Source organism: Haliaeetus leucocephalus, unplaced genomic scaffold (genome assembly GCF_000737465.1).
Source record: "Haliaeetus leucocephalus isolate CR32 unplaced genomic scaffold, Haliaeetus_leucocephalus-4.0 Scaffold0, whole genome shotgun sequence".
Taxonomy (NCBI): Eukaryota; Metazoa; Chordata; class Aves; order Accipitriformes; family Accipitridae; genus Haliaeetus; species Haliaeetus leucocephalus.
In genome coordinates, this window is record NW_010972436.1 from 6974988 (window position 1) to 6989108 (window position 14121).

Genomic DNA, 14121 nt, shown 5'->3' on the forward strand with positions numbered 1-14121 from the left:
ACCAGGCAGGTTCTTGCTCCCAGTAGGTCCATCACCTGGAGTTCATTTTTCAATGGTTTCCAGCTCCTTGTAATCCCAAAGAGTCTCTCTGGGACTACTTGTGACCATGAAAGCAGATGACTGTATAAGACACCTGGTCTCACATTCACTTTCAAAAGCTCTGTGACTGATCTGAAGCTAACCCTATGATCCAAACAAGCTATTGTAGTTCCAGTCTCCTATTCTATGACCCATTTGGTTCTTTTATCGAGGGTCAGACAGGAACTGCTTCAAGATCATAAGAGGCCAGGAAAACACCCCTCTATAGACAGTCTGAAGAGTGAAATATTGATCTTCCATAGGACAAACCTTAACTTAGTAGGGATTTTGAAAATACTAAGGAGATTTGCTTTGGTTTCTTTGCAAACCCCCCAATTAGAAGCTGATGATGATGATGATTATTATTATTATTATTATTATTATTATTATTATTATTATCATCATCATCTTGGATTATTTGTTTTTAGTTAAATATTATTCATAACATTTATGAATTTATGAGTAGTGCTAGGATTCCTCTGCAAAGGCATCCATGGCCAAACATTACTGGGTTCAACAGTTATGCCTAGAACTATTTTGTCATGAAACAGGGACAAGTGATGACAGTTGTGGAATGGGTAGCAGTTTTTTTATCTCCAAACCTATGTGTAATCCTTATCTGCTGTCCATTGTCAGTCATTATTCAGTTCCACTCTTACCTAAAAACAAGGCTACCAATGTTCCATCTAATGTGTAGTATGATTTATGAATAGCTGTCTTAGGAAAATGTTTAGAATGACATTAACAACTTGAAGGAAAACTTGATTCCAACTATATTTTCATGATATAAATCATGATATAACCTGATAAGACACCCTTATGCACTCAAGATGAGAATCAGGCAAAAGAAGCTGTCATTTACTATATATATCTTAAGCAGAAAGAATACTAAAAGGGAGAAATAAACAGACCACATAATGGATTGGGATTCTCTTCTTATACTAGTGCAACTTCTGTGATTTAAACTGAGTCATTCACTTTCTTTACAGGAAGTGAAAAAAAACTCAGGGTCTAGCACCATTAATCTTGTAGAAGAACAAATTGTTAGTTTTTCAGAAGCACAGTTCTGCCTCTTATTACACCAACAATTTCCTGTCCATGTAAATAATTTGGTTTATGTGCTGCTTATTGGGACACATTCTGCTAATTGAATAGATTTCCATTTGCTCCCCTTTAAAATTCAATTAAGATAAAAATCAGTAAATGCATCTGGTTTTCCCTTACATTTGCGCCAGCCACCATGGGGTTCCCAAGATCACAAACCACCATTCTTGTTTCATTTTCCATCTTGTAATCACAGCTCAATACACGCAGTGCCTGTAACAAAAGGACACCAATATGGAGGTCAGAGATCACAGTGAAATGTATCCAGTTGGGAAAGTGATGCCTTTTTGACTGTGACATTTCTTTCAAATTCAGTCACCTGCTCAGTGCACTATCAAAACATTTAATTGGTTATTGTCAGACAATGGGGGAAAACTGATGCCATGGAAAAACAAACAGGAAAGTTTCCCAGTACCTTAAGAGCCATGATGAGATTGCTCTATTTCTAGTTTTAACATACTGCTTTGTTGTTGTGAATCATTCCTATAGCCATAATGACTCAACAGAGGAAAAAAGAGTAGGCAAAACTAAGTGAGGAGAATAGGCCTCACGTTAATTGCAATAGTTGTGTTATTCATCACCCATCACTAGAAGTCTCTATAGTGAATTTCTGGCATTGGCAGAACTTTATTGTGGACCAAATTTAGAACTTTTATTTTCCAACCTATGGTAAAGTACTTTGAACATTAAATACTTCTGTAAAAACATAAACTGTTACCTGTGTTTATAATTTAGCAACAAAGGAGATAGATAGATTTTCACATTAGCAGAAATTAAGGTTTTCATTGTATATAGCAATAAGTAAAATTTAACTGGTTTTCCAGCAACTATTCATTCAAAGTCCAGCTTGTACCTAACATTTCTCAAGCAGTTTTGTTCGGTAACTTTGAGGATACGCTCATATAATTTCCCTCTAAAGCTCTTCATGTAAAATGTATCCTAGGTTTTGGGGTTTTTTTTAAGCCTTTAGTCTTTATCACTAGCTGTTATCATCTGTAAACAAAATAGACTGTACAAAAGGAGGAACAGCTACAGAATAGTGGAAGTTAGGAGATACAGAGTAAGACAAAGCAACAAAATGTTTTTGGTTTTGTTTTTTTCTGTTTTCCTCTCTGACATATTCAATAAAAGAAAATACTTCCATATACATGCAGAAGTAAACCAGCTTTGTAAAAGCAGGATGCAGCTAGTTGTTGCTATAATGCTTTCCTCTCATTTGTGATTCTCACAGATTAAGCAATACATGCAAGGTCATGCTCTTTATATAAAAAGACCTGGGAAATCTCCAGACCACTGACTACCAATTCATTCCTATCTGTAAAAGCCAGCATGGACATGCTGACCTTATAATTTCCTGAGATTAAAAGAAAAGATAGGGCATGCCCTAAAAGGAGCCCATGTGAAGCATGCCCTCAGTACACACCTCATTGTACACTGACACTTTTACAATTTGCTAGGAGGAAACAAAGTTTGTTACAAAGCATGTCCTGTGCACTAGCAGCCTTTCCAAGCGTCTCTAGGGTTGGGAGTGAGGGATTTTTACACTCTTTCCAGCTGGTTAATTAGAGGTGGGAAGCAACACATAGGAGAAGAGAGGGTGTAACACAGTTGAAACCAAACTTGTCTGGAAAACTGTTATTTTAGCTTGATGTGTGGGTTTATAGTTTTGATTTTGTTTTGGGGGGGGGTGTTGAAATTGAGGTCTAAATGTTAGAAAATAAATACTCATCTATATTTGGTATTTGGTAGTTGCTTTATTAATGCTGTATCATAGACCAGCACAGAGTAAATCAGCCCTTATCACACATTTTTTGTCCTTCAAAGGCTGAGAAAACAGAGGAGTTTTGTGAGTAGGTTTTCTGCAATTTCGAGGCTATGCTTTTAGACTGAAAATCATTAATGGCACAGAACATATATGACCACCATCACAAAAGCTAATTTGTGCAGCATAAAAATGTGACAAAGGGTCATCTCTGATAGAATTTCTTCAATACTGAGATTTATTGCCTTTGTTTTTTCACTGATCACCTTTTTGAGGTGGTTAAGTACAACACGGGAAAATTAAAACCAGGCAGGAAGCAAGCAAGAGCAGAGACTTATATACCTAGTATTGTCAGTATCACTGAATTCATATGTAACTCAGCCAGATGGAAGGTTTTGCCACATAACCCTTCTACCTGCCACTGGTAGCAATTTATATTTTTATAGCAACACATGGTCTTTTTGGCAGTCTTGAGCAGAAGCAAAACCCCAACAATTAACACATGTGCTCCCAGGGTGCATTTTAACTAGAAAATGATTGGATGCTTGAAGTAATCCAGGCAGCCTACAAACTTGAAACTCCTTCTGGTGGTCTTAGTGATGAATTACTAATTGATGCCAGAATAGTTAAGCATGACAGGCTGCAGAGTAAAACACCTTCTCTCTTTCCTTGATCAACACCTTCCAATTTTATTTTCTGAGGAAAAGTGATACATTAGGTACCAGGTGCCAGAATGTAGCTTCTCATCTAGCTGATGTGTGAAGAACTAGTGTTTGTCCTCACAAGGCTCAAATCACATCTCATCTAGCCAGCCACCAGGTACTTATTCTAAGAATTTTCAGGTAAGAAGATTTCAGGTCTTTTTCCTATTTTAAGAGAGTGTCATGCTTTAGTTCAGAAAGGCATGGGGATAATGGCTCAGAGCTTATCCATTGCAATATAAATCTGGTTGTAATCTGCAACAACTCTGCAGTTTCCAGCCTGAGCAGAGACAGTTAAGACAAAATATTCAATGTTTTTGGTGTGGAACAAATACCTGTTAGGGGGTTGTATTTGCCTGATTTACTTCTACTAATTATTCCATGAGAATTTCAGTTCCAGCCATTGCTACTAAGGCAGGACTGAGATGTTCAATATGGGAAACTCTTTCACTGGGCAAAGGGTTAGCGCACAGTATTCAGGCAATGGCTTGGGGTTCAAACACACAGTGATGGTATTGTAATGTAAGAAATGTACCACACAGCAGGTATATACTCTGGATCTACTGCTGGCCACGAAAATGTGAGGTAACATAACGTGGTTAATTCTTTTTTTCATTGCAGCTAATTCCAGTAACTGCACACCTAATGCATATGAACAGTTATTACAAGCCAATGGGTTTCCAGTAACCAGTAAAGCTGTGGTAATTTACTCATTTACCTGGTCTCTGGATCTTCTAAGAGTTTCTACAATACAACTAATGAATAACACATTTGATTTCATTGTAAGTCATTGTATTTCATTAATCAGCTTTTGACTGAAGGAAGTATCAGTATGTGCAAGAATCAAGGAAACTTCAAAATCACATCCTTGACCTCAAACTTGAAGATCGCACACATCCACTTGGCTCTCCACTTGCATACAATCATGTACATCTCTGCAAAATGCTGCTCCGTTGATACTGTTGCATGGTCTATGTACAATATGCCACAGAATCAGGCCTGAGGTAAGATAATGACAACTGAGGCAAGTCAAACATTGTATTCCATAAAGCTGAAGGGAAGAGGTAGAAGGCAAGTGAATTTTCAGTTAAGTTGTAGCCTTTAACAGTGTCTGAGTGTATTTCAAATGATATAGAATAAGCCAACAAATTGTTCCAACAAAATCAGGTTGGACAGGAAGCACTTAAGGGATAAATTTGTTTCTCTATTAGACGGTCTAAATGCAGAGTAGCTCCATAATAAAGTAGCCTAATATCCTCTAAAAGTATAGTTACTTTGAAATGGTGGCAGCATAATAGAATGGTTTGATTCTAAAGATTTTTCAGTTCCATCAGAAATTATGAAGTGATTTTTTATTACTCTTATTTATTCAACTCATTACATTCATTTATTCTGCTCTCAGTCTACCTGTTTTGCTGGCTCTGAGGTGAATATTATCTTTGCCTTAATAAAAGGAATTCTGCAGTTTGGAGAAAATCAGCTACACAGAGGACTGTGAACACTGATACGTTGAAGAGTCAATGAAATCCTTAGATGCAGAGCTTTAAGAGCATGACTGCAACAGGCTCTATCACAAATCTACCTGTCTGCTGAAATTACTCTGTATTAAATTAAGAACATTTCAGGAGCAGTCACAGATGCCCCATTGGCAGGGTGCAGCACAAACACAAAAATAAGAACTGAAATCCTGACTCCACTGCAACCAACAGCAAAATGTTAATTTTCATCTATGGTCCATGCCTCAAAGTAGCAACAGACTGAGAGACCTTCTTTCCATATACCTCAGTGTTTACTGCATACCACTGTGATAATTTCTTCTGTGCTCTTGTCAAGTGGTTCACATTGCCATATTTTTTAAAGCCCTACACGTTGAATTAATTGAGTCCCTCTTTAATTTATGCTCATTTATACTATGACCCCTAAGAATTTGTTCATCCTGGTAACACATGAACCTCTGATCACTCTGGGGAAAAAACTGAAAAAACCTGCTAATTCTTGGTTTGAGTGGTCTAACCACTTAATTTATACATTTAGACAGAATGAATTAAATGAGAAAACAGAACAGGAAGGATATAAAGGAATGTCTGAATTTAAAAATGTGTTTTTCCATTCTAAATTTTCTTTTTAAATTACATAGAATGTACATTTTTCTTTGTCATGTTCACAGCAGTTTTAGGTGACATATGGCAGTACAGAAAAGCAATTGAATACATACAAAAGACAATCTCCAACAGCAGTTAAATGCCAGAAAATTTTAGCTTTGTCTTTTTGAAGAAAATTACAATATCAATTTCTTTTCCAAATGCACTTAGAAGTGAATTTTTTAGTTTATTTAATGGAACCGTAATACCACAAAGACCATAACTTTAAAAAAATATACATTTACAGTTTAAAAACAATAGAAAGAATAAAATTGGTTTTAGTACCATATGTAATCCTTGTGAAAACTGTCCTTGAAATGCAGAAGGGAAGACTCTAAGAATGATGTAGATAAACTAATGTTTTGATCCTTCTCAGAAAGAACATAATGACATCTCTTTGAATGGAATAAGTATGAAAAGTAAGAGAACATGAAATAAATTATGTGTTGTAGTGAACTACATAAATGCAGGCAAAACAAAGGCAATTTTTCTATAAATCCAGAAGGATTCAGAATCAGATTTGTCAAAAATGTATTTTATCTTCCACAAAATCTCAAGAAAATTAAAAAGTTGTTTTTAAAAATTTGTTTTCAAAAGAAAAAGAACATTAACACTCTTTCCCAACCCATTCTAGCATCTCTTTATTCTTCTAAAGCACCAGAATCTCCCACCTCTTTTTTCCTTCCTTTCCCCATGAGTCTACCCTGCTGGCACTACAAAATTAAATTTTTCCTAAAATACTGAAAAGCCCTGAGTGTCTTCTGTCCAGTCCAAATGATGGCTATGTGCTAATATGTGCTGTGGGTTTTGGAATAATTGCCTCCCCTGACATCCTTGGTAGTGGCCAAAAGAACAGCCAAAGATTCCTAAAAAGCAACAAAGGAAAAATATAACGGTGTGTAGTATATTAAAGAGAACTTAAATTTTGTATATCACAGTCCAAAAAATCAGAGGCTTTGTTAAGAGAACAAAAGATATAGACAATAGAAAGAGGCTGGTGTCTTTACTTATTTGTTTTGTGTACAAAGATATGCTTCTGAGAAGTGAGGTTGCAGAGAATTTCCATATTCTCATCTTTGGTGACATCATTAATTCTTGTCATTTTTTTCAAACAGGGTTAAAAGCCCATTAATAAAGACACTGACAGAAGGAGAATAAGGAAATACCTTGTAAGTTACTTTCGACTTCCTTAAAAACATTTGCCTTTAGAAAGGAAATTAACTTGCTTTCTCCCACTCTCACCCTTGAGGCCCTTCTGAACATTCCAAGCACTGACAGAAAAACGCAAGCTCATGTTGCAACAGCTTGGGAGATTTATGTGCAGATGAGGGGATTCAGACTTGCTGTCCAACAGAGAATACATGAACACTCTGATTGTTTGCAGTATAGTGTTTCATCTTTGCTCTTAAAAAACAAACAGACACAAAAAGGAAACACTGTTTGGTACAGCTCAGCAGGACTTCAGTCAACATTAGTTCTTCCGTGATCACTGGCACATTTTACATTATAACTGGATTTTTGGCCTATCCATAAGATAAAATAATTGACTACAAAGGGAATCAACTTTGTCAAGTTTATACTGCAGTTAATGTTTAACTATTCAGGATATCAGAGATTGGGATACCGTTAATAATGGTAAAACACTGGTGTGCTGGGAGCATGAGACAGCAGTGTCCAAGTGTCTGGGATTCAGCAGGGCTCATTAACTCTGGCTGAGGGCTGGCACCACAGGATCCAAGGTTGGAAGCATTCACGGGATTCTGCACTATCACTCCCTGCTACTGGTAGGGTTTACTGGTTCCAAATCTGAGTGATGGGATTACCTCTAGCCCTAGGAGAAATGTGACAGTATTTGTGTGGTATTATAACTAAGTTAATAGCAAGGAGCTAGACCTGAGCTGGCTCTGAACAGAATGGTCCTGTCCCTCCCATCTTCTAGTAACACGGCTAATCTTTAGCCTGGACTGTGAGAGCAAGGATAGCTGAGAGTCAATGGAATCCCGCTTCCTAAGAGGTACCTCTCTACTTGCTGCTTTCAGCTGGTATAGCCTATGTAGGTTAACCTTACTCTCAGTTCTTCTGCTTTATTATCACTAACATTTTGCTTTTCATTTACCTTGTTGTTGCGTTCAGCCCCGGTGTAATCTGCTTCAGGTGGAATCTTTATATGTAGCTCAGCTTCATAGGCTCCTTCCCCATCATTCCTTGGATTTATTATGAGCATGACACAGTTTTCTTCTCCAATTATTAGCTGATCTTTATCCCTATATAGAACATACTACTTGTCAGGAGTTAAAACGTGCACAATTACAATTTACATATGAATAAAGCACAAGGACATTTTGCTCTCATAGCATCTGTTCTGGAAAATATTCTGTGAACACAGAATAAAACATTTTCCATAAAAAATGACCCCACGGAAAAATATGCCAGCACCTGGGTAGGAAAGAGGTCAAGAGAAAACACCACCATGGACAATCAAAGTGGACTACTACAGAACTTTAAAGTTACTGATATAAAATTTCAGAGCCTGACTACTTTCTAACCAGAAAGAAGTATTTAGTGTGGGAATTACTTGCCACAGGGGTCCCATCAGCATTGTTTTCTGGAGGGCACAAAGGCAGTGGGATTCCAGTTTTCCCTTCATGCCATTGTAAAATGAACAATGACAGAAGCTCTCCTGAGACCTGCAATGGCACTGTGCCCTTTCCTTTCACAGTTACGTACTGATTTTGATGGCACAGAGTCAGATAACTGTCAGAGATTCCCCACTTGTCCTGCTTGGCGTATTTCTCCCTCCACAGGAGGAACTGTTGCCATGTTTTGAAATTCTTTTATTCTGAGGTTCATTTACTTCACTGTATACTGAGTTTAGGAGAACTGCGTCCCAAGTTCAAAGTCACTGGCACACTAAAATAAACAAATTTAAAATCTCCTTTGAACAACAATTTGTATTATCTCTTGGAATTCAGAGAACTAGAATCACTCCCAACAAACACTTGCAAACTATATTTTACTACGATAACCATTAAACATCATGAATGTGTCTGACAAAGACACATTTTCAAGTGTATATTTCTCCATTTCTTGGTTTTCTAGATGAAATGGATGTGCAAATTTAAAATCTGGAAATCACGTAAGAATGAGTAGCTATAGAAACTAACAGAACTGTGTTCTACATATTTCATTCTGTTAAAGCAGTTAGAAGTGTCTGGATTTTGTTATATACAGCATCATTTATTTTATTTAACTTACGGCATAGCAGAAAGTTGCAAGTCAGGAATGCACAAGTTGTCCTCCCCGCAATCAACAAGAATGTAAGCCTGTATTGTTGCAAAATAAAAAAATTATAATACAGTTAGTACATGCTTCAAAGTCCAAATCACTTCATTAAATATCACTAACCTAAATGTCTTAAATATCACTAGCACCGCCCTAGTGAACTAATCTCTTTCTCCTTTCTTTAAGTTCCTTTCTATATGAGTAGTTGGAGACTATTTAGACTGTCAGCTGAGTCCTTAGCAGAACAATTATCATCTTTCAGGCCCTTTCCCACACTAACTTAGCCTACATATTCTAGAATGCAATCAAAACTATGAACACAACAAAGTTTTGGAAATGCTTTAAAGGCCTGCCTGGTTCTATATTTATATTCAATTTACATTTTGAATTAATTAAATCCTTGCTGTGTAATTTCTGGGCATGATATTCTGTTTTAAGGATGATGACACACATAGTATTTGTAAATGCTTTCGTGTTTATATTCAAAAAATGTGGAATGCAAAATTCATACCTGTTCTGTTACTGAGCTTTTCTGGTAATAGTTCAGTATTGGCTTCATAGTCAAGCTATCTTCAACATCGGATTCATCCAAACTGTAATTCAAGTTTATATTGATGGGAGATAATTTATCTCTAAATTCTGTTTCATCCTGTGAGTGACAATCACATAATAAAAAACAATGGTTTAATGTAATTATTTCAGATTAGTATAGTATGGCAACAGATTCAGACTTTAGTCTTTATTGAAGGTAAAGATATGGTTCTTTGACAGCTGCTGGCCAAATTCTGGCAGTATGTAATGTCATTAGGAAAGCAAAGTGACTCACCAGTAACTGGAATGCCCAGAACACATTGCCTCCACAGCCCCACATCTGGAAGAAGCTGGCTGAGCTGAGTAGACTCAGAATTTTTTCAAAGCATTAGCCTAAAATGAAGCTGTTTAAGAGAGACACACAGAACCAACTCCTATCAGCTACTGCCCACCTTCCTTTCGGAATGGAGGTAGGGCATGTGTGGATTTGTGGAGGTAATATTGTTGGTTTGTTCCCTAACCAAGAATTTATATGGATTAGCAATGGAAAAACTCCACCACTTTCATTGCCTAGTTACTTCCTTACATACTGCTTGAGACTTCTCCATTTCACCTCCCACTGCATTTCTAGGACCAGCCTTGGAATCTGCTTCAATTGCATGAGGTAATTCCGGCTGTGAGTAACTACTGACCCTTTTTCCTTTACAACTTGAGTTCCACAGTTTCAATTTTTCTAAAAACATTTTAAAATATCTTAAAAGTATTTTTTTAAAATATATGAATTTCAGGCCAATATTGCTGGTGACACTCCTTTAAAATATCTGTTGAAACTGAACTGGCACGACATTTAAGATGTTTAGTTGATTGTCCCACTGTGAATACTATAAGGAGAGCAATATTGCATTTTAGTATCAGGAGATGCAGTATTTAATCAGAATTTCCAGAAGAACACAAAATGTATGTATTTGTACACAGAGGAACTGTACACTCTTCAAAGGAAGTCCTTCTTTTTATACTGACATTGACAAACGATGAGCCAAAGATTTACAGAGGAAACTTTGTCCAGATAGAAGAATGTTCTGGACACCCAGATGAGGATTTTCTTATCTCACATTTCTGTAATTTTGGGATCTAAGAACAATGGCAATTGTTCTTCCTTTTCCAGTGGCTCCTTTTTTTATTATTATTATCTTTAAATCCCTAATACTACTCAAATGATGATGACAGTCCAAAATATTTTAAACAACTTACTCTGAGATAAACAAGGAAGTCCTGGCAATGGAGCTGTTTCTGTCTTTCTATCACAATGGAGAAGTAATGATGTGACTGATGATAATCAAAGAAGAGGGTCCTCTTAACAGCTCCTTTCTGTTTCAATGAATCTAATTGCAATTCACCTTTCAGCACTATAAGGATACAGGTAAATCAAATATTTATTTATTTAACATGGAAAGAAAAAATATTAAACAATTCATTATGTATTATAGTTCAATTACTCTAACAAAGTCTTCCAAGCAAAACTAATCCATGCTTTAAGTGCCTGTCTGTTTAGCAGCACACTGGTTTTTGATCCAAAGTATGGAATACATGTAATTTAAGCTTTCTAATTTCATTTACAGATCATACATGTAAAGGACTTCTGTCTCTTTAATTTTTTTTTTTCCCCCAAAACAGAACATTCTCCAACAGGGTACATTCTTGGTTTTATTTGGAAAAAGGCTTAAACTGAAACAAAAATCCTTCAAGTGAATAATACAAGCTTTGTGTTATATATACCTCTCTATATATCTTTTAAACTGTATTTTCTTGTATTAGGAGGATCTCACTCCTATCCTCTTTCAAGGTGTAATAAAAAAATACATCTGAAATTGAGTGGACCAGAGTAAATTAGAGGAGTATAAAACATTTCTTACCTATCTCATCTGAAATACTTTGACCTTCAAAGTCTGCGCAGACTCTTACAGTAAAGCTACGTATAAAAAAGTAGAAGTAATTATTAGCAGAAAGAGAGCTGACTTGGGAATTAGTAATTCCCAAGTCATACCTTTTAAGTTTTCTTTTCCTTTTCTTAAGAAGATGTTCAGCGCGATCTGTATTTAGCTACCTATGATATTCCATAACTAAGTTAGCAAGTCTCCTAGGCTCCACTAATAATCAAGGAAGACAGGGTCTGAATACCTTCCTGGGAAAGGTATGGAGAAGAGTCTCTGTTCCCACTAATTCATGAGACAGCCTACAGAGATCACTCTTCTAATACTATTGGCAAAGTTAAGTTCCTTATGTTGAGCTTCAGCAAACCACCTTTGTATGAGGCTGTCTGCAGAAGTCCTTTCTGGTTCATCATGGTCAAGTAAGAAAAATCCTTGAGCATGTAGTCAACACCTAAGCTGTTTTCTAGCAAATCAAAACACACAGGATGCCAACGTATTACACTGGCATTACTATAACACTTTCATGATTTCAAGAGGCTACAATTCATTCCAAACATACCAACTGAATTGTTCAATTTTTGTGGCACAAGACTAACCGGAATGAATTGTATTTAATTTGCTAAGTTTTGCAGAAGTTGGCAGGTACATGACCTAAATCAAAGCATAGAGAAACTGGTTATTCATGTGCATTATTTAGTATGCTAATGCAACACATTCTACACAGTGCAACACATTATAAATTAATTGTTTTTCATTTGCCTGTTCATAATGTATAGCAAGCTTTTTTGAGCCTAGCAATATTCTTATTACAATTATAACTGTATTATCCAAACATCACCTCAGCCATAATTAGTTATTTCTCATCATAAACATTTATTTCCATTTCTGTGTAAGACAGGGAATAGATTTGCAGTTATACTCAATGACTGACAGGAAAAGCCTTTTATAGTTTCATGGGCTGATACCTTCTAACAAGACTTACTATAAAAATTAATTTTAAAAACCTAAAAATTATAAATGCTTATAGAAAAGTTTCACTTCATAAGGAATCTATGCAAGTTATGTAAATATTTAACTGAATCACATTTTAAAAAAAGCTTTCACAAATTACTCTGGGTGGCTAGGGAAACAGTTATAATGATACTTGTTGAGGCTATTAGCAGGGCATACTCCCCCAGTGAGTGACAAAACAAGAAATCTGTCACTGGATAGATGCTCTTGATTTTTGCTGTCACACTCCACAAGGACTTAGTTCTCCACGTTATTTTTCCCAAAGTAGTCCCTTGTAATGTAACAAAATTGCTCAGGTGAAAGATTTGTGACTTCTTAAAACTTGCAAGTGCCCCTGGTTACCAATCATTCTTAAAGAATACTTTCGTGGCTTCAGAAAATGTTTTGTTTTGTATATGGAAGGCTCAGCTAAACATGGATTGTAGGTCAGCACTGAAAGATGTGAAATCAGCTTGTGTTAAATAAAAACATATTTGAATTAGCCATTGTTCCTAATCTCATCACTACTGTTATACTACATACTAAATTCTCCATGCAGTGGATTCAAAACCAGTAACATAACCTTTAAAATAACTTGTAATCCCATTCTAATTGCATGTTTGCTTCCTCTGACAAATGTAATGAAACAGTGCCACATCTGGGATTCATGTCACTCTCATGACCTTATTAAACACTTTCCTTTTGTGCAAAAAAATTGCCTTATGCCATTAAACTCTACTTAACTGTAGCCTTCAAATGACGTTACAGTCCATGCAGAAATTGCAAATTCAGTCACATTCCTATTTCTTTATAATTATGAGTTAACACAAGAACTGATTATTTCCTAATACACAAGAACAACAAAAATGAGAAAAGCTTGTGTAATTGCATAAATGCAATTTAGACATCAGGCTTCACAGGCCAGTCTCACATGTCATAGCATAAGAGTGTGTTTTCTCAAATGTAAAGTCATGAACTGCCATCATGTATCAGACTCGGTGATCTCGCTTTGGAGGTCTCACACAATTGTTGCATCATCATGTTTAAAAAAAGGTTCAGTTAAAAATCCAGCTTGAAATGCTTTACTTGTTAAACAGCACAGTTTCAGTGTACGTTTACTTTACTGTAATGAATAGAATAATTCATCATACACATTTGATAACCAAAGTCGTGTTCTTAAGCATTACTATAAGAGCCAACATTTAATCCTTCCACTCCAGGCAGAGCATGTCAAAAAGGGAATGCCAGTGCAAAAAAGCAAAAATTTGGAGTTTATTAGTCTCCCAGCCTCCGGCCATGAAAGAAGCAAGACTATGGGTTTAGAAGAACTCTGCCATATGTTATTCTATGGATATTTAGTTCAGAAATAGTTCTAAAGACATCACGGATTTCAATCACAAACCCAGACAAATTTAGATACGCTCATCACTTCCACAAGAATATGCTGTGGAGATGCTGAGGGGTGCTTTAGCTGTGAGAAAAAGAAAAGCAGAGGGAAAGGCAGACCACAAAAGAGGACAGGAGTCTAAAGGATTTGTGACATTTAAGATCTGACTCTTAGGCACAGTAAGAAATATAATAGCTGAGCTTTCGAGCTTGCT

The 14121-nt window shown here is 36.2% G+C and overlaps 1 protein-coding gene across 1 annotated transcript in view; it reads right to left on the reverse strand.

The window, feature by feature from the left end:
- Positions 1-14121, reverse strand: part of ITGA8 (integrin, alpha 8) — a 119210-nt gene that overhangs the window by 52288 nt on the left and 52801 nt on the right. The window contains exons 16-21 of the mRNA XM_010562705.1: positions 11513-11568; positions 10851-11005; positions 9580-9717; positions 9042-9109; positions 7903-8050; positions 1303-1395 (exon numbers count right to left, since the gene is read on the reverse strand). Of these exons, the coding sequence (XP_010561007.1) occupies positions 1303-1395; positions 7903-8050; positions 9042-9109; positions 9580-9717; positions 10851-11005; positions 11513-11568 (658 nt within the window). The remainder of the gene's footprint in view (positions 1-1302; positions 1396-7902; positions 8051-9041; positions 9110-9579; positions 9718-10850; positions 11006-11512; positions 11569-14121) is intronic.